This window comes from Tursiops truncatus, chromosome 2 (assembly GCF_011762595.2).
Source record: "Tursiops truncatus isolate mTurTru1 chromosome 2, mTurTru1.mat.Y, whole genome shotgun sequence".
NCBI lineage: Eukaryota > Metazoa > Chordata > Mammalia > Artiodactyla > Delphinidae > Tursiops > Tursiops truncatus.
The window spans coordinates 46,361,771-46,380,022 of record NC_047035.1 but is presented as its reverse complement, the minus strand read 5'-3'; the positions used below and the strand labels follow the sequence as shown (position 1 = coordinate 46,380,022).

Here is an 18,252-nt window from a genome sequence, read left to right as displayed (position 1 = left end):
TCTTAGGTTATTTGAGTAGTTAAAATGGCAAGACTCATGTATGATCTGGGCCCTACCTATGTCTCCATTTTCATCTCATAGCATGTTCCTCCTCCCTCTCCATGCTGGCCTTTCATTCTCTCAGGTATGCTATGATTTTCCCACCACAGGGCCTTTGCACATGCTGTAGCTTCTGACCTAAATGCTTTTTGTCCCATCCTGTCCCTTTGCCTGGTAAACCTCTTTCCATCAGCTCTCAGGTCAACCATCTGTTCTTTAGGGAAGCCTTCCTTGATCTTCCTTATATTCCCCATTTCCCCATTATTTACTCTCATAGCTCCATGTGCCTATTTTTAATAGCAGTTATAATTTTGCCTTTATATTTTGTTCAAGATTCTTTGGTTAATGTTTGTCTTTTCCATTAGATGATAAACTCCATGAGAACAGAGATGTGTCACTTTTTGCTTATTATTGTATCCCTACTGTTTTCTACAGTGTCTGGCACATATCTGACCCTCAATAAACATTTTCTGAATGAATAAGTAAGAGGTAAGTGGGAGCTGGGTCATGGAGAGATGGATATGCTAAATAAGGAACTTGGAACTTCATTCTCAAGGACATATAGCATGACAACCAAGAAGTTTTGGCAGTAGAGTGAAATAAGACGTGTTTAAAAATATATATGTGTGTTAAAAAAATGTTGCCAGCACTGTGTAGAGTGTACTAGAAAGAATCTATGTTGGAAATAAAGTTACAAGTTTCAATGGTTGTAGCAGTTATCCAAGTGGAAAATAAGGGCTTGTCTTAAATTTGTGTCAGTTCCTGTTCTTTTTTCTGAGAATTCTTTGGTGTGAGTCAGGTTGGGTCTATTTCTCCACTGCTGGTTTGGGATTTGGCTTTAATAGCCTGGCTAGTGAATTATCCTTGTTCAGCTGTTTTCCATCTTCCAATATGTTGCTGCTGTTATTTTATTTCCTGTTCTTGTTTTTGTTGATTTACTTTTAAAATCCCTTTGATGTAGTTTTAGTGGAGTTTTGGGAGAGAGCAAACTTATAGGCATATGTTTAATATACCACTTTCACTTGGAACTCCTTACATTTTTGTTTCCATTATGAAAATTCTTCATTGTTTATTGAAATAAAATTGCCTTTCACATTAGCCAAGATTTTGTTAAGTGACAATATCAAATGATGACAAAACCGAGGATAAAAGGGAGGGAACATAAATTGGTACAACATTTCTGGAGAACGGTGTTTCTTCAAAGGCTTAAGACATACATACTTTTTGAACCAAAAGTTCCACCTCTGGAAATTTATCCCAAGGAAATGATTTAGCTTTAAGAATATCACTGCAGTGTTGTTTTTAATAATAATAAAAAAAAATGTCCAGGGCTTCCCTGGTGGCGCAGTGGTTGAGAGTCCTCCTGCTGATGCAGGGGACACGGGTTCGTGCCCCGGTCCGGGAAGATCCCACATGCCGCAGAGCGGCTGGGCCCGTGAGCCATGGCCGCTGAGCCTGCGCGTCCGGAGCCTGTGCTCCGCAACGGGAGAGGCCACAACAGTGAGAGGCCCGCGTACAGAAAAAAAAAAAAAAATTACGTTGTTGGACAAGAGAAGCCTCCGCAATGAGAAGCCCACGCACCGCAACGAAGAGTAGCCCCCGCTCGCCGCAACTAGAGAAAGCCCGTGAGCAGCAACGAAGACCCAATGCAGCCAAAAATAAACAAATTAATTAATTTATTTAAAAAATTATGCTGTTGAACCAAGCTTCTCACACAGCACTACTCCAGAGAATACCCAATACGTTGTCATTCACCAAAGGATAGGTGAAGCCACAGGACAAATTTAGCTCATCTTCCTCCAGCAGTAATTTTACTGGTGATTTGGGAGTGTGGAGGGACTACTAGTTATCTATCTCTAGGTCCTTTGTCCCTTTCTTCCGTGGTAACAAATCCCTGATCTGTAGCGGGGATGCTGCGTTTCCCTGACTCCGTGGCAGCTAGGTGTGGCCTTGGGACCAAACGCAAACCCATGAGATCTCAGTGGAAGTGTTGAGAGAGACGGGTATAACTTTAGTTGGTATCTGCGATACCTCAACCACGGATTCAACCAACCACAGACTGTGTAGTACTATAGTATTTACTATTGAAAAATATCCACCTATAAATGGACCTTGTGCAGTTCAAACCTGCGTTTGTTCAAGGGTCAACTGTATATATGTATATATATGCACATATATACACATACACATAATACATATTTAAAATTATTATTAAAGTGAAAATTAATGCAAAAAATATTCAAATATCTAATTCTAATTTGAGGGGTATAGGGGAGGAAAAAAAGAAAGGGATATGGGAGGACAGTTGATTTATTTCTGAGAATCTTGACACCCAATGCTAATTTTCCTCTAGCATTATATCCAACTTGAAAAGGCTGACAAGGCTCCTATAAACTGCTTGTGAGACTCTTTTTGGTGTTTCGTACAGTGCCTATTTGTAAGTTTTGTACATAAAACAAGAGTAGGTGTGGGGTTATTTTACTTTGTAGATGCAGCCGCCCTCTTCCTCCCACAACCGCCTCAGATCTAATAGGCAGGATCTCAGGATTTTGACTCTGTGACGTGGATTTCGGACTGTGCCTCCTCTCTCTGGCATCAGAAAACACTACCTGAGTCTTGGGCGGGGTTGGCACCAACATCTATTCAGACTTTGCCGCAGACAAGCGCGTACCGCTGGGGCAGACCACGAAACAAGACGGTCGCTGGACACCAAGCCCGTGAGCCGGGGGCGGTGCGAGTCGCGGCCCCGCCCCTCTGCGAAGCCAATAACCCTGGACGGGAGCGGGAGGGGCGGGGCGAGCCCTGTAGGCCGCCTCGTGATTGGCACGCAGGCTCCCGCAGCCCGCGAGGTTACCCCTAACTAGTCTGCCGGAGCTCCAGGCTAGTGCGGATCTACAAAGTTTGTCCGCTCCGGGGCACCGTAGTGGCTTTTACCCTGGCCGAGAGGGCCCGGCTGGTCTAGACTGGGCTCAGCGGCTGGAGCCCGGCTCAGCTTAGGAGACCCTGATGGCTGCGGTATTTCTAGTAACGCTCTACGAGTACTCGCCGCTTTTCTACATCGCGGTGGTCTTTACCTGCTTCATCGTGACCACCGGCCTGGTGTTGGGATGGTAAGTGCCCCAGGGCGAGGGGCAAGGGACGACGGGGCGGACAGCCAGGGAGTGGGGTCGCGGCGGGCAACTGGGGGCAGAGGAGCTGGGTGGCTGCTGGATTGGGGCACCTGGGGCTGTCGGAGAGCCGGTGCCGAGGACTCCGACGGCTCCGACTGGCTCCGGGAGGAAAACAAGGTGGACACCGCACCTGCATCACTGCTCCGCATCATCGTCCGGTCCCCGTCGCTGCGCGCATCTGAGGGTGGTGCCTGATTGAGGTATTTTACCCAGCTTTGTTTCTAGACGATAAAGCAACCAGTAAGGGCCAGGTCTTGGTGTTAGGATAGAGAGGTTGTACAACAGGCTTTTGTCCGGAATTGGGGCCTACTGTGTGCCCGAGTGAACCCGTCATCCGCGGTGCAGTCCACAGACGTGGACAGTAAACCGAGTTGATCCTTGTTGTTCTGACCTGAACTGAGCACTTGGCCTCAGATCTTACAGTATAAGTTATAACTGACTGAACTCTGTTACCGTTTGAGAGTTTAATGGTTTCTACACATATTTCACACCTTTTGAAGGAGTATTTAGATCGATAGAACCATAAAGACATAATTTTAGAGCTGGAAGAGACCTTAGAGATAAGTTACAGTAAGGGGTAAGGGCACTTTGCCTATTGGAGACAAGGAGAGTAGACTGTTAGCTCATCCCTGAGCAATTCTAGCTCAGAAATTCTAAAATTTCTCTCTTGAGGAGATGCCATTGTATCATGTTTAGGCAAGCCTTAAAAATACAGCTATTTGAAACCATCTTACAGGCCTCATCCATTGAGGAGAGAGACATGAGCTGGATTTTGAAGAATGAGTATTTTGAAAAATAAATGGAGTTAAAGGTGTATAGTAGAGAATAGAAAGCATTTCAGAGAATACATGAGCAGAGGGTCAGAGAAGACATGCTAGCGAATAGAGCAGGCTGTGTAAAATGAGTTTTAAAATACCCTTGAGCACATATATGTGATTAGGTTAAAGAAAGGACACAAGCCCTGGTCAATTTCTGAAAAATATGCCATCTTTAGGAACTAAGTAAAGTTTTAATGTTTTCACACTGCTTTCCACCCTATCAGCAGTAGATCATAAAATTCCTTGTTGGTTGGTGGGGGAAGAATAAGACCAGTTTTACACAATTTGTTATTCTTGACCCATCAGACTTTCTTGATATTGTTCATTTCAAGAAAGTTTGTAATTGGAGTTAGGAAGATGTTGCCTAAGCGAGAAAAGCTGTCTTAACACAGGACTTTTATTGACTATAATGTTAGTGTTATTGTCTTCAAGAGTGTAATTTTCCTCCATTAAGGAAAATAAGTAACTAGTTGATAATTACATTATATCCTTAAATTTTAATTTTCAATAGGCCTAATTATTTTAAAATTAATTTTCAGTCGGCCTAATTCAACTAATTAGGTATCTCAGATGTCCATCTTTAGTACTGGTAAGAGGAAAATAAGTGAAGACCATACTGATAATGATGGTGGCATCTGTGGGTGAAGGGTAGTTAGGAACCTCATGTTTGTGGTGGTTAAGAGACAGACTTTGGGGTCAGACAGACTTAAGCTCAAATCCTGGCTCTGCCAAATCTGGCTTGGTTTGAAAACTTAATGATTATCTAAACACTCCATTTAAGTATGACTTTTACAAGGGGTGGAAACCCAGGTAATTGTAGAACTTTCAAAAGTCTGAACTAAGCACTGCTGAGGACACAAGACCATGTAAGTGCCACTCACTTCCATCCTGATTTGGGCCTAACCAGTTATCTTGAGCCTAACCCACCCATTCTCTCCATCTGGGTTAGCTTTGCCCATCTAGATAACCTTTTTACTAGTATTTATTTGCTGCCCTAAGCCACGGCTACAGATTCATTGAGTAGAAACAATGAAAACCATCTAGATCTCATCAGATCAACTATCTGATAGTTCTCTAGGCAGAAGGTAAACCCATTAATCCACTATGCTTTTTCACTATGCTTGTCATTTTTTTTAACCTCCCCAAATATAATTTCAATTGGTCATCTGTTTTCTCTGTCATGGTTCTTACCTCGGTACTGCTCTGCGTTTCTTTCCACTTTTCCCCTGTCCACTTGCACTGTGTGGGAATGGAGAAAGACAGGAGCACCTGGTTGTTGGAATCCCAGTGGCAATAGCAGAGAATCATGCAACTGGAAGTATGGTATCTCTATTTAACTGTGTGATGGTTTCTGTGAGCGCTACTAGCTACATTTATTAAGCTCTTGCTATTTACCAGGCACTGTGCAGAAAGGAGACCAAAATGCCATATACATCCTTTAATGGTTTCAAATAATCAGTGAGCCTAACTCTGCAGCTACTCTCTGCTTCCTCTGGACTGCAGATTATTAAAGTGTCAACTCTAGGCTTCATACCACCCTTATATACTCTGCTCTATGAATCTGGGGCAGAACCTCTAAACCACGTTTCTTCTTTACTAGCTCGCTGCCTCAATGAGGCCCTGCCTATAGGGGAAGGGGAGTGGAAGGCTAGAGGAGGGCAAAACGACTTGCTGCTTTCTGTTTGATTCTTGTCTTCCTCTGTCTCACCATAGTGATGGTGCCCCACCCTGGCATTAACAGTTGGTCGCAGTTTATAGTTTTCCACTCTCTTAGAACCAGCCTTATTGAACCCCCTCAAAGATTTCAATATCCCTTCCTCAGATCCGAGTCCCACGTGCATGGGGGTCTTTCCTCCAAATTTCTAAGCTGTAGTAATCCTCTTTGCTCTATTCCTTGTCCTAGGTGTGATAGGTGCTTCCCACTGTTACTACTTCTTTGATGCTTAGTGTCCCCTTTTTGCCTTTTCAGTTCTTCAACATCTGCTTAGCAATTTTTTTACATTAAATTATCTGTTAAAATACTGGTGTGGTTTTGGTCTCTTGACTGGACTGATATATAAGAAATCGTTACTCAGAATGGGATCCTGGCGGGTGGGGGGGGGACCTTCAAAGATGTGATTTGGGTTTGGTCATTTCTTTAGCTCCTTACCAATGGGAAATAAGATTCTAGTAATCCATGGCATGTGTTGGCCTCATAATTAATCAACTTACTACCTTTGTGTGATTGTGATTAAACGATTTCTGAAGTAAGTGCCTTGGGGGACCAAGCGCCTTAACACTTAACAGAAAGGAAATGACAAGCTCGTGTCTTTAAACTCTCAGATCAAGTCTTAGAGAATCAAGAGTTTTTATGGTTTTATAGCACTTTACTTCATGCCACAAAGCTAAAAATTGAACACAGATTTATTTGTGCTGGTATTAGAATTACGTAGCCTTGTCAATGTCTCATTTAGGACACTGACTAGAAAAGAGTAGTTCCCTGAAACTAGGAATGGCAACATCTAAATGGACAGAGCTGAGAATCTTGAAACCCCAGTCATTCTGAGCTTTCCTTCTTGGTGGAAGCAGGCTGCTTTCCGTGTCTGAGAAAACTAGGCTTCTCTTGCTTGAAGATCTTGTAATAACCTCTCCCAGGGCAGTTGCTTTGCAAAGGGTGTTTATACTCAAGACGTACCTCTATTACCTTTTGCCATGAGGCCCAGATCTCTTCATGTTCCTCAGGACAGGGACAAAAATCTGACCTAGTCAGAAATAGCCTAGCCTCTAAAAGAATTACAAACGTTTGCTAATTTATATCATTGCGAATTTGGGTAGTGTGTGTGAGAAAGGAGTGTAAGTAGGTTAGGCCAAGGAGGATAGAAGGTAACAATAGAGCAGATTACATTTATTTATCTGGGTGTATTCTAAAAAAATTTCTAACTCTAAAGTGTTAACTCATACTTGGTTGACTGAAACTTGGACTCAGAGGTGCTCTATATTTAATAAGGTTGGACTTCCTGTTAACCATTTGCTTCCTTTTCCTGGTCTACATTCCTGCAGCCCTGGCATCACCCTGGCAGTGACAGTAGGCCTGAGTAGCAGCAGTTTATTTTAGTTTACAGTTTTTCCTCATATCTAGAAACAGCCTTATTGCACTCCTTCAGAAATATGATCACCAGCTGGCCAGCACTCCTACTGGAAAAGTCTGGGTCCAGCTCTGGGGGATTCCTTCTCCCAGCTTCTAAACTGTAATAATCCCCACTCTTCCTTTTGTTTCCTTAGCCTTCGGAGGGATAACTGCTTCTTGCTAGGGTACCTCAGTGTCCCCTTGTTGGCTTTTCAGTCCTCCAGTACTTTAATAGTTCTGTATATTAAAATCTTTGTGTCGAAATAGCTGTCTCCTGCCAACCCTTCCTGATAAACTGACCTTGACTGTTTCTCATCTTACTTGTCGAATGCAGTAGGTTGTGTATGTGTGATGAGGTACAGATTCCTTCTTAGGGAAAGAATATAGCGTTATCTTGTATTTGCTTAGGGTACAAAATATATGACCCTTCTATTGGCAAGAAGTTTCTTGGAACAATCTAGAAGAAAACACAAAGCTCTTAGAAATGGCATTTCAAACCTTAATAGGGCCTTAAGATAACTTATTCTAACCCTTCTTTTTTACAATTAAAGGCACAGAATTTTAGAGATTGAGTAATTTACTCGAAGTCTGTTAGCACATCAGTTTGCCCAGAAACAGCCCTCCTCCTCTACCAAGGATTCCCCCAAGAATGTTTTTTATATCCTGATCCAATCTCAGTATCCAACTAGCCAAGTGAGGCCAACTTTGGGAGATTGCACAGGAGAGAAGCTTACCCCTCATCGCCGCCCCCGCCCAGATTAACAGCTGCCTGTGTGTTTTCTAATTGACTTTAGAACTCAAGGCTGAAGGGGTGATAAAAGTTGTTTACTGCTGAGCTTGACACTTTAGCCTCAAAGTAAATTTTTTTCAGGAGGGACTCGGTGAGACTCCAACAAGGAAAGGAGGTCAGTTCTTCTGATTCAGCTGCTGGGTGGAAGCTTAGGAAGTGTGTGCAGGGTAAGACAGTGTACAGGCAATATGAAAAAGTCTGGACAGAATTGGAAGTCCCCAGGTTACTGCTGTGCTGGAAGTTTAAGCAGTATGAACAAGTGCAACAAACACTTTAGAAATGGGAAAAAAACAGAATTATAGAAAATTCCAGGAGGATTAAGTATGAAATTTTAACAGTAAAGAGAATGGAAAATTCTCTTAATGGAAAAGAAAGGGGTGGGAGGCTGAGTTTATATAAAAGAGAAAGTAATGAATGTTAAGAAACGTTTATTTAGTTGGTATTCTATTGCTAACAGTTGCCAAAATGACTTTGAGTGGAAAAAGATAAAAATGGAATTTGATTGAAAAGAAAATTGCTCAGTTTTCTATTTTACTGTTTCTTCTAATGTCATATCAGCCATGATCTGATACACAGGGCATCAGTGTCTTTATTCACGCTTTTGACTAAAAATGTGAAAAAGGCCAGATGTAGGATGGTGGCCAGAAACACATCACAGAGTCTACTTACTAACATTTTATAGAACCATTTGGCAGCACCAATTATGGATTGCTCTTTAGACAGTCTCTAGCATTTAACCTTATTCCAAATCATTTCTGCATATTGGCTTTTGAGTAATACATTAAAGATAGAAATATTGGTCCACATCAAATACGTTTAAACTGTGAAAGTTGTGGATTTTTGTGTAAAAGAGCAAGTTCACGATGGGTCAGGTATGTGAAAAGGTTTAGGGTTATTCTAGGCTGAAAGCTCAACGTGAGTCATCAGTGTGTCAGCTGACATGATCTTAGACTACATTAAGTGTGATGTTTAGGACAAGAGGTGTTGTCAGGCTGTGATGTCACTCTGCTACACAGTGAACTCTATCCCCCTCACCCCCTGTTTTCCCTTCAAAGCATGAGGATATCAAGGGAGCAAGGCTGGCAAAGTCAAATAAGGACCCAGAGCCTTGACTGAGTGCTGGCTGCACTAGCCATGCTTGGCTGAGTCCTCTAAGAGGACAAGAATACAAAAATGTCTGAGATGGTAATTCAGAAGTGTAGCAGTGTTAGGCCATAATTCACATAAGGCAGTAATGAAAAGCCAAAGAGCAAAAACATTAACCTTAAAGGAAAAGGTTAATAACTTTTGTGTTAAAATTAAGAACCCTGTTCATCAAGAGATACCATTATGGGACTTCCCTGGTGGCGCAGTGCTTAAGAATCTGCCTGCCAATGCGGGGGACACGGGTTTGAGCCCTGGTCCGGGAAGATCCCACATGTCTCGGAGCAACTAAGCCCGTGTGCCACAACTACTGAGCCTATGCTCTAGAGCCTGCAAGCCACAACTACTGAGCCCTCGTGCCACAACTACTGAAGCCCGTGTGCCTAGAGCCCATGCTCTGAAGCAAAGAGAAGCCACTGCAACGAGAAGCCCGCGCACTGCAGCGAAGACCCAACACAGCCAAAAATAAATGACACAAAAAAAGCATTCTCCATTTATGTAAAAAAACAAACAAAAAACCAAAAACATACTATTATGTACGTGAAAAGGCAAAGTGTAGAAGAGCTGAACATATATCCAATAAAGGGCTTGTATTCAGAACATATAAAGAATTTTCTATAAATAAGAAAAATAGACCAGTAGAAAAACAGGGAAGGGATTTCAAAGGGCTTTCACAAAAGAGGATATCCAAGTAGCAATAAACATAAAAAGTGCTCAACCTCATTAATATTCAGGAAAGTAAAAATTAGAACCATAATGCAGTGCCACCACACACCTACCAGGATATCTAATAATGTTTGGACAAGGATATGGAGCAAGGGGAACCCTCATTCATTGCTGGTGGAGTGTAAATTGATACTACCACATAGAGCAGTTGTTAAGATTATCCACCAAAGTTGAAGAAGCACAGACCTTATGGCCGAGAAATTCCATTCCTAACGGAAGTGCATGTACATGTATGTGCATTGAGAGCCTCTTATGAAAATGTTCATATAAACATCATTCATTATGGCCGAGAATTTCCATTCCTAACAGAAATGCATATGAACAAAATGTTCATATAAACATTATTCATAATGGCCAAGATGTGAGGACAACTTAAATGTCCATTAAGAGTAGAATGAGTAAGCACATTATGGCATGTTTGTACAATAGAATACTATACAGCCACAAAAATGCTCTAAGTATAGATACAAGAATGAATCTTCAACGTAATGTGATAAAATAGGAAGTAAAAGTATACACAGCATGCTTCCACTTATATGAAAGTTCAAAAGCAGGTAAACTAAATTATAGTAATTGAAATCAGGATAGAGAAGGAAGGGGTAGTATGTGGGAGGTGACACAAGGAGACTTTCTGAGGATATTATTTTGGTTCTTAACCTGAATAACAATTATTTTGTTATTCAGAAAAGTACTTTGTGTACTTTTTTATATGTATGTTATCCTTCACAGTAAAAAGGTTATATAATATTAAAAGGCCAAAGATTGAGCAAGATTCATAACAACTTTAAAAGATGTTAAATCAAGGACCTTAGGATATTAGAAAATGTAGACCCAAGATTAAGCATGAGGCAGAGAAATTAAAAATCGAGAGAGGGCTTCCCTGGTGGCGCAGTGGTTGAGAGTCCGCCTGCCGATGCAGGGGACACGGGTTCGTGCCCTGGTCCGGGAAGATCCCACGTGCTGCGGAGTGGCTGGGCTCGTGAGCCGTGACTGCTGAGCCTGCGCGTCCGGAGCCTGTGATCTGCAACGGGAGAGGCCACAACAGTGAGAGGCCCGCATACCACAAAAAAAAATAAAAATCGAGAGAGGAATTTCTTTTAATAATAGATGTGCTTTGCCAACTGTTGATGTGATGCTGGGCCAAGCAGTATTGGATAAGCACGCTTAAAGAGAAGCAGCACTGCACATGTCAAATTATTTGTTTCACTCTGAGGTGTATCCAAAGCCACAGAGCAGATATGTTATATCCTCCTACAATATTGATTTTATGTAAGGATTTGGAGAAATAATATTTTTATATTAAAACCAAATATATTATGGAGTATAAAAAGCATTTTACAAAGGAATTTTATGCTCACGATGGACTGCTTCCAGAAATTTCCCCAAAGCCTTGCCTTTTGTGGTTTCTGGCTTCTGTACCTTAAAGCAGCAGTCCCCAACCTTTTTGGCACCAGGGACGGGTTTTGTGGAAGACAATTTTTCCACGGACGGGGAGGGGTGGGGTGATGGCTCAGGCGGTAATGTGAGCGATGGGGAGCGGCAGATGAAGCTTCTTTAGCTCACCCGCAGCTCACCTCCTGCTGTGCAGCCCAGTTCCTAACAGGCCTCTGACCGGTACCAGGGGTTGGGGACCCCTGCCTTAAAGGATTCTTTAATTGAAATTTTTAGGTACAACATTATAAAGTACCTGAAATACAGTACTTGAACCTACAGTAGAAATGAACACCATGAGCTCTAACTTCTAGCTTTTACTGCTGGTACTGTGGGTATAAAGAGTAAGGCAGTATGGGTAAAGAAAGAAAAGGGTGGGGAGAGGTAGGGAGAATTAAATAATGAGGAAAGGGCCAGGGAATATAATGAGGAGTATGCATAGAGTGGTGTTTTTTTTCTTTGCTTTTTTTCACTCCAAGGGACGAAGGAAAGAAAGGGAAGGTGTTATGGCTGTAACAGGAAGGTTATATCTTGTGTCCTGCCACTCCGTATGCCTGACTTGACCTCTAAAGGGCACTGGGGCAATGGTGAGCAGTGGAGACAAAAGCTGTGGGGTAATTGATTCTGAGAATCAAAGAGGAGAAGTTACTGGATTTCTGTTTTCTCTCTTCCAACCCCTAAGTCCACTCCATCATCATCATCACTGTAAGCACTTACATAGTGCCAAGCCCTGTTATAGACATTTACAGGTGGGGAAACAGTTACATAGAGGTTGAGTGATTGCTTAAGGATACATGGCTATTAAGTATCTTGTTTCTGACTTTAGGAAGAAAGCAGTTTTTGATTAAGTATGATGTTAGCTATACTTTTTTTTTTTATTGCCTCTCTTTATCAGGTTGAGTAAGTTCTTTTTTTACATTCCTGGTTTGCCGACAGTTTTTATCAGGACTAGACATTGGATTTTAGCAAGCAGTTTTTCTGCATGTATTGAGAAGATTGTATGGTTTTTCTTTTTTAGTTTGTTAATGTGGTGAATTACATTACATTTTTAATGTAATGTTAAGCCAGCCTTGCATTCCCGAGATAAACTTTGCTGGGTCTCGACATATTTTTATATACTGTTGGATTTAATTTGCCAAAATTTTGTTAAGAATTTTTACATTTATGTTCCTGAGTGGTATTGTAATTTTCCTGTATTGTCTCTTCCCCTCAGCTGCAGACTTCAGTCACATGTATGTTAGCCTGCTTGAACTTGTCCCTCAGCTCACTGATGTTTTGTTCTTTTGTGCAGCCTTTTTTCCCTTTGTGTTTCATATTGGATACTTTCTGCTGCTATGTCTTCAAATTTACTAATCTTTTGTTCTGTAATATCTAACCTGCTGCTAATCCCATCCAGTGTATTTTTCACCCAAAACATTGTGTTTTTCATCTTCAGAAATGGATTGGGATCTTTTTTATATCATCCCTGTCTCTATATTATATGCTTGATCTTTACTTATTTTCTTGACGTATGGAATATAGTTATAAAAATTATTTTGATATCCTTATTTACTAATTCTAGTATCTGTACCATTTCTCTGCTCATTATGGGTTATATTTTCCTGCTTCTTTGCATGCCTGTTAATTTTTTATTGGATGCTAAACATTGTGAATTTTACCTTATTGGGTGCTGGATGTTTTTGTATTCATACAAATATTCCTGAACTTTGTTTTGGGATTCAGTTAACTTACCTGGAATGCTTTGATCTGTTAGAGGCTTGCTTTTCAGTTTTTTAAAGCAGGAACAGAACAGGCTTATCCAACTGTTCTATAAAATTAAAATCATTTAGAGTGAAATTTTATTTCATTTGTTAATTTTATTGGCTTTCTCTTAGCATTAGATTTATTCATGTGTTTTGAAATTTTAGTTTGCAACCTAAATTTTAGTGGAAGTCCCCTGCCCCCCTCCTTTGTCCTCATCCTTGCTTGTTTAACCGGATTTCTAGACCCCCTCATCAGGGAGTAGGTCTTGTAATGAAAGTTCTGTCCCATATTGATATAAGCCTAACCCAGCTCCTGGAGTCAAGTTGTGAACCTGGCTCTGGCCCTTGTCTTGAGTGGACAACCTGTAAGCCCTCTTACCGTGTGAAGGCTTAGTTGCCACTGCCTGCTGCCAGACTCAGAACCCATCAAACCATGGCATCTGCCTGACTCATTACTTTGTATTTCTTTTCCTTTTCAGATCCGTAAAGATTTGTCTTTTAACCCAGCTGTCTCTTTTTTATTACAATTTATTATTAAAATTTTCAAACATACAGAAAACTTAAAAGAATTACATAGTGAACACACATATGCCCATCACTTAAGTTCTACAATCAACATTTCACTATAATGTCTTCATTACATATCTGTCCATCCATCTGTTCCTCTATCTACCCATCAATCCATGTTAATTTCTTGATTACTTCAAAGTAAGTTATACTCTTTATCCATTAAGTACTAAAGCATTGCATATTTTTAGCTAGTTGAATATTTGTTTTTCTTTGTATTTTTCTTTTGAAGTAAGATTTATATACAGTGAAATGTACAAATCTTAAGTGTTACCAACATATCGTCTATACAACTCAAACCTCAGTCAAGGTAAGAGCATTACCATCACCAGAGAAAGTTTCTTTGTGCCCTTTCCCAGTCAGTCCATACTCCTGCACCCCTAGAAGAACCATTGTTCTGTATTTTATTTCTACCATAAATTAGTTCTGCTTGCTCTAGAATTTCCTATTGTGGAGTCATAGAGCATGTACTCTTTTATGTAAGGCTTCTTTTGCACAGTATGTTGTTTTTGAGATTTAGCCATGTGGTTGTGGTAATAATTTACTCCTTCTCATTGCTGAGCAGTACTATTGCTTTGTTTAAACACACCTGCTGTTTGTTTACTCATTTCAGTGCAGTCCTTCTGATTTCTCTTTTTATTTTTTTTTCATCTATCACTGCTAAGTGTGTGGAGAGAAAAGAGTGCATTAAAGTATGAATCTAACTGTGCTATCTTAGCCTAAAGTCCCCTGGTTTAACTAATGTGTTTTCATTTTAAGTTGTTTTGTTTAAACTGAGTAAACTCAGCTGCTTTCTACTTTTATAAGGAATTGAGTTTATCCCTTCCGTTTTCCCTCTAAGTCTGTTCATTATCACATTTTTACATGAAATTTAAAAGTAGAGAATATGTTATATTAATGAAGGGCTATATTTGGTGTTTAAAAGTTCTCTTGTCCCATAAATAATATCAAGTAGTCTGCACATTAAATATGTATTTGCTTTTCATTTCATTTAAAAAATTCAATAATTCTATCTTTTTGCTACCATGTTAGGTTCATTTTATCTATAATCATGGCACTCCTTTGTAATCAACAATAATTAACAGTAGAACTCTCTGTTTTCAAGAGTATGTTGATTCAGCCAGCCAAACAATATATTGCAATTCTATGGGGCCTCTAATATCTCTTAGTTTTGGATTAATTCTGCAATATAATATAAAATTTTGAGTAACTGAATCTATTTTTCTGATACTTATGTTAAGAGGAATAACTAATAAAGCACAGCATTCTTTACATATAAAGTTTCAATATTTATTAAAATTATGTCTTATTTTATTTTTACCTTTCTTCAGGTTTGGTTGGGATGTTCCAGTAATTCTCAGAAATTCGGAAGAGACCCAGTTCAACACAAGAGTTTTCAAAAAGCAAATGAGACAAGTCAAGAATCCTTTTGGCTTAGAGATCACCAGTCCATCTTCAGCTTCAATTACAAGTTGGTGGCTATTTTCCAAAGATTTTTCTCTCTTTCTATAGCCTTTTAATTAGCCCTTTAATTTTCTTTCTCTATTGCTTAGCCCTTTAATTTTCTTTCTCTACTGCTTTCTCTTCCTCAGACTTAACAAACATTTATTGAGCCCCTATTCTGTTCCAGGAGCTATGCTACATACCAGAGATACAAAGACTAATAATACACAAACCTTGCTCCTAAGGAGCTTATCAACTAGTAAATAGAGGCATTTGTATGAGAAAAATAAAGTATCACAGGTGTTAATAAGAGAAGTCTGTTAGGACACTGTGCCATTTTCATTGTTCTTCAGTGCAGTGAGAAAAGTAAGGCAGTGTAGTATCAGTATAGCTAATGTAAGGTTGCTACCCTTCTGAAGAACAGCCATCTTTTCATCTGAAATTATGGTATTTTGGTATTAAATGGTAATAATAAATGGTGGTTGTTTATTTCTGTACTTGGGGAAATAAATTGTCTGCAAGATCATCTAGGAACCACTGGAGTAAAAGAAAGAAGGAAAAGGGTTAAGTTTGGGGAAGCATATACAGGAAAAGCTTCGTAAAGGGGAGTGTGCTGTGTGTGTGTCTCCCTCTGTCTTATTTTTCTCACTCCCCCTTTTTTTTCTTTGGTGAGTAGAGTTTTGAGATAAGTAGGTGTTTATCTTTGGGGATCAGGAGAAATTCTAGGTAGAGAGAGAAGCACGAGCACAGCAATGAGATATAAACAGAATAATACATTAGAGAAACAATAAGTAGTTTGTTATGTATAAAACATAGGGTGGGACAGGTAAGAGAGAATAGTCAAGGAAAATTCAAGTTCTTTGCATGGGTCCTCCATAGACAGATCCTATCGCCAAGGTAAGGAGTGCAGGAGGAGCAACAGGTTTTGGAAGAAAGGTAATGAATTCAGTTTTGAAATTGTGACTTTGAAATGCTTCTGTGACAGTTAAGTAGAGATATAGAGTAGGCAGTTCTCCACACAGTTCTGTAGCTCTACAAGAATTTCTGGGCTAAGACCCTATCATTTTTCACACTTGCTCACATTTCTGGTACCTTCTAAACAAACAACCCCAAACTTCTTCAACTTGTCATCTTATTCTAGCGACTGTCCTCTTTCTCTTCCTCCCTTTGCAGCCAAACTTCTTAAAAGTGGTTTGCATTTGCCTTCTCCTCTTAGCTCGTTCCCTTTTACGCCTCAGATGATTGCGGTCTGATTTTTGGCTGTATCCCTGTACTGAGATGGCCTTCTCCAAGGTCACTAATTACTGCTTCAGCCCTCACCTCTGGTCCCCCCCAGTCGTAAAATCCAGGGGACGCATTTCTGGCCTGAGTTAGTGCTCTCTCAGCAGTGTTTAGCAGAGTTGGCCAGGCCTTCCTTCTTGACATCCTCTCCCTTGGCACCTGTGACCTTCTTGTCTAGTCATCTTCCAGCCTCTAACTTCTAGAATCAGTTGTCATCAGTGTACATAGTCAACAGGGATTATCAACCTTAAGTAAATCTTTTTTTAAAATTAATTAATTCATTTATTTGTTTTTTATTTTTGGCTGTGTTGGGTCTTCATTGCTGTGAGGGGCCTTTCTCTAGTTGCAGTGAGCGGGGGCTACTCTTCGTTGTCGTGCGCGGGCTTCTCATTGCTGTGGCTTCTCTTGCTGCGGAGCACGGGCTCTAGGCGTGCAGGCTTCAGAGTTGTGACACGCGGACTCAGTAGTTGTGGCTCACGTACTGTAGAGCGCAGGCTCAGTAGTTGTGGCACATGGGCTTAGTTGCTCCACGGCATACGGGATCTTCCCACACCAGGGCTTGAACCCGTGTCCCCTGCATTGGCAGGTGGATTCTTAACCACTGTGCCACAAAGGAAGTCCAACCTTAAGTAAATCTTGATTTACGTTGAAAAAGTACAAAATTTCTTTTTCCTATTCCTTACCTATAAATATTGTCTGATTACCCTATGACTTAAAGGAAACTAAGGACCTCTTTTCCCCCTCATGGTGGATAAGCAGTTCATTCTGACATTTTGCACTTAGGAATAACAAATTTCAAGATAGGACAGAGAAAACTAACTTGTTTAGAAAACATGCCTGATTAAGATGTGCAGAACTGTGGAGGTTTCCTGATCGCTAACCTCTATGGACATGTACTTAGACCTGCTATAATGTCACATCTGGCTTTTGAGCAGGACTGCCAATAAAAAAATCCACCAGCACAAAGCTGTCCTTCCTGCAGCACAGCTCCACAAGCCTGGAAACACTGAAAAAGAAGAACTGTTACATCATGAGCAAACAAATACAGGACGCTTGTGAGCTAGAATGTGTGATGAAATCCATCAGTCTGTCTTTCATGCAGAAAAAGTCTCAAATAGAGCCCACCCTGTAAATGTTAGAAGCAAATGAAAAGATACCCAGTAAGTAGAAGACCTCTCTGCTATGTCCAACACACTAGATGCTAACAGTAGCATTAGTGAAGTACGTGAAAAAAATTTTAAGTGTGCAGACTTGTAGCATGCTTACTGAAGTATTTTAATTTTTCAAATACTAATGCATATCATTCTTTTTTTAAAAATTTGTTTATTTTATTGATTTATTTTTGGCTGTGTTGGGTCTTCGTTGCTGCACACGGGCTTTCTCTCGTTGCGGCGAGCGGGGGCTACTCTTTGTTGTGGTGCGCGGGCTTCTCGTTGTGGTGGCTTCTCTTGTTGCGGAGCACGGGCTCTAAGCGTGAGGGCTTCAGTAGTTGCAGCACACAGGCTCAGTAGTTGTGGCTTGTGGCTTAGTTGCTCCACGGCATGTGGGATCTTCCCAGACCAGGGATTGAACCTGTGTCCCCTGCATTGGCAGGCGGATTCTTAACCACTACGCCACCATGGAAGTCCCTCTTTTTTTAATTGAAGTATAGTTGATTTACCATGTTGTATTAATTACTGCTGTACAGCAAGGTGATTCAGTTATACATATATATACATTTTTAAAAATATTTTTTCCATTATGGTTTATCATAGGATATTGAATATAGTTCTCTGTGCACAATAGGTTTATTCATTCTATGTATAAAAGCGTACATCTGCTAACTGCAACCTCCCACTCCATCCCTCCCCCAACCCCGTCCCACTTGGCAATCACCAGTCTGTTCTCTATGTCCGTGATTCTGTTTCTGTTTCATTGATAGGTTCATTTGTGTCGTATTTTAGATTCCACATATAAGTGATATCATATGGTATTTGTCTTTCTCTTTCTGACTTAC

General features: G+C 40.6%; 1 protein-coding gene across 3 annotated transcripts in view; it reads left to right on the top strand.

Annotated features, from left to right (window-relative positions):
• The first annotated feature begins 2,897 nt into the window (after nt 1-2,897).
• Nucleotides 2,898-18,252, top strand: part of CGRRF1 (cell growth regulator with ring finger domain 1) — a 30,071-nt gene continuing 14,716 nt past the window's right edge. The window contains exons 1-2 of one of the 3 annotated variants that reach the window (XM_004324715.4): nt 2,898-3,149; nt 14,864-15,003. In XM_004324715.4, the coding sequence (XP_004324763.1) occupies nt 3,046-3,149; nt 14,864-15,003 (244 nt within the window). In that variant the 5' untranslated portion in view covers nt 2,898-3,045. Of the gene's footprint in view, nt 3,410-13,721; nt 13,843-14,863; nt 15,004-18,252 lie in introns of those variants that run through there. The other 2 variants (XM_019923844.3, XM_073800456.1) reach the window with 2 other exon arrangements.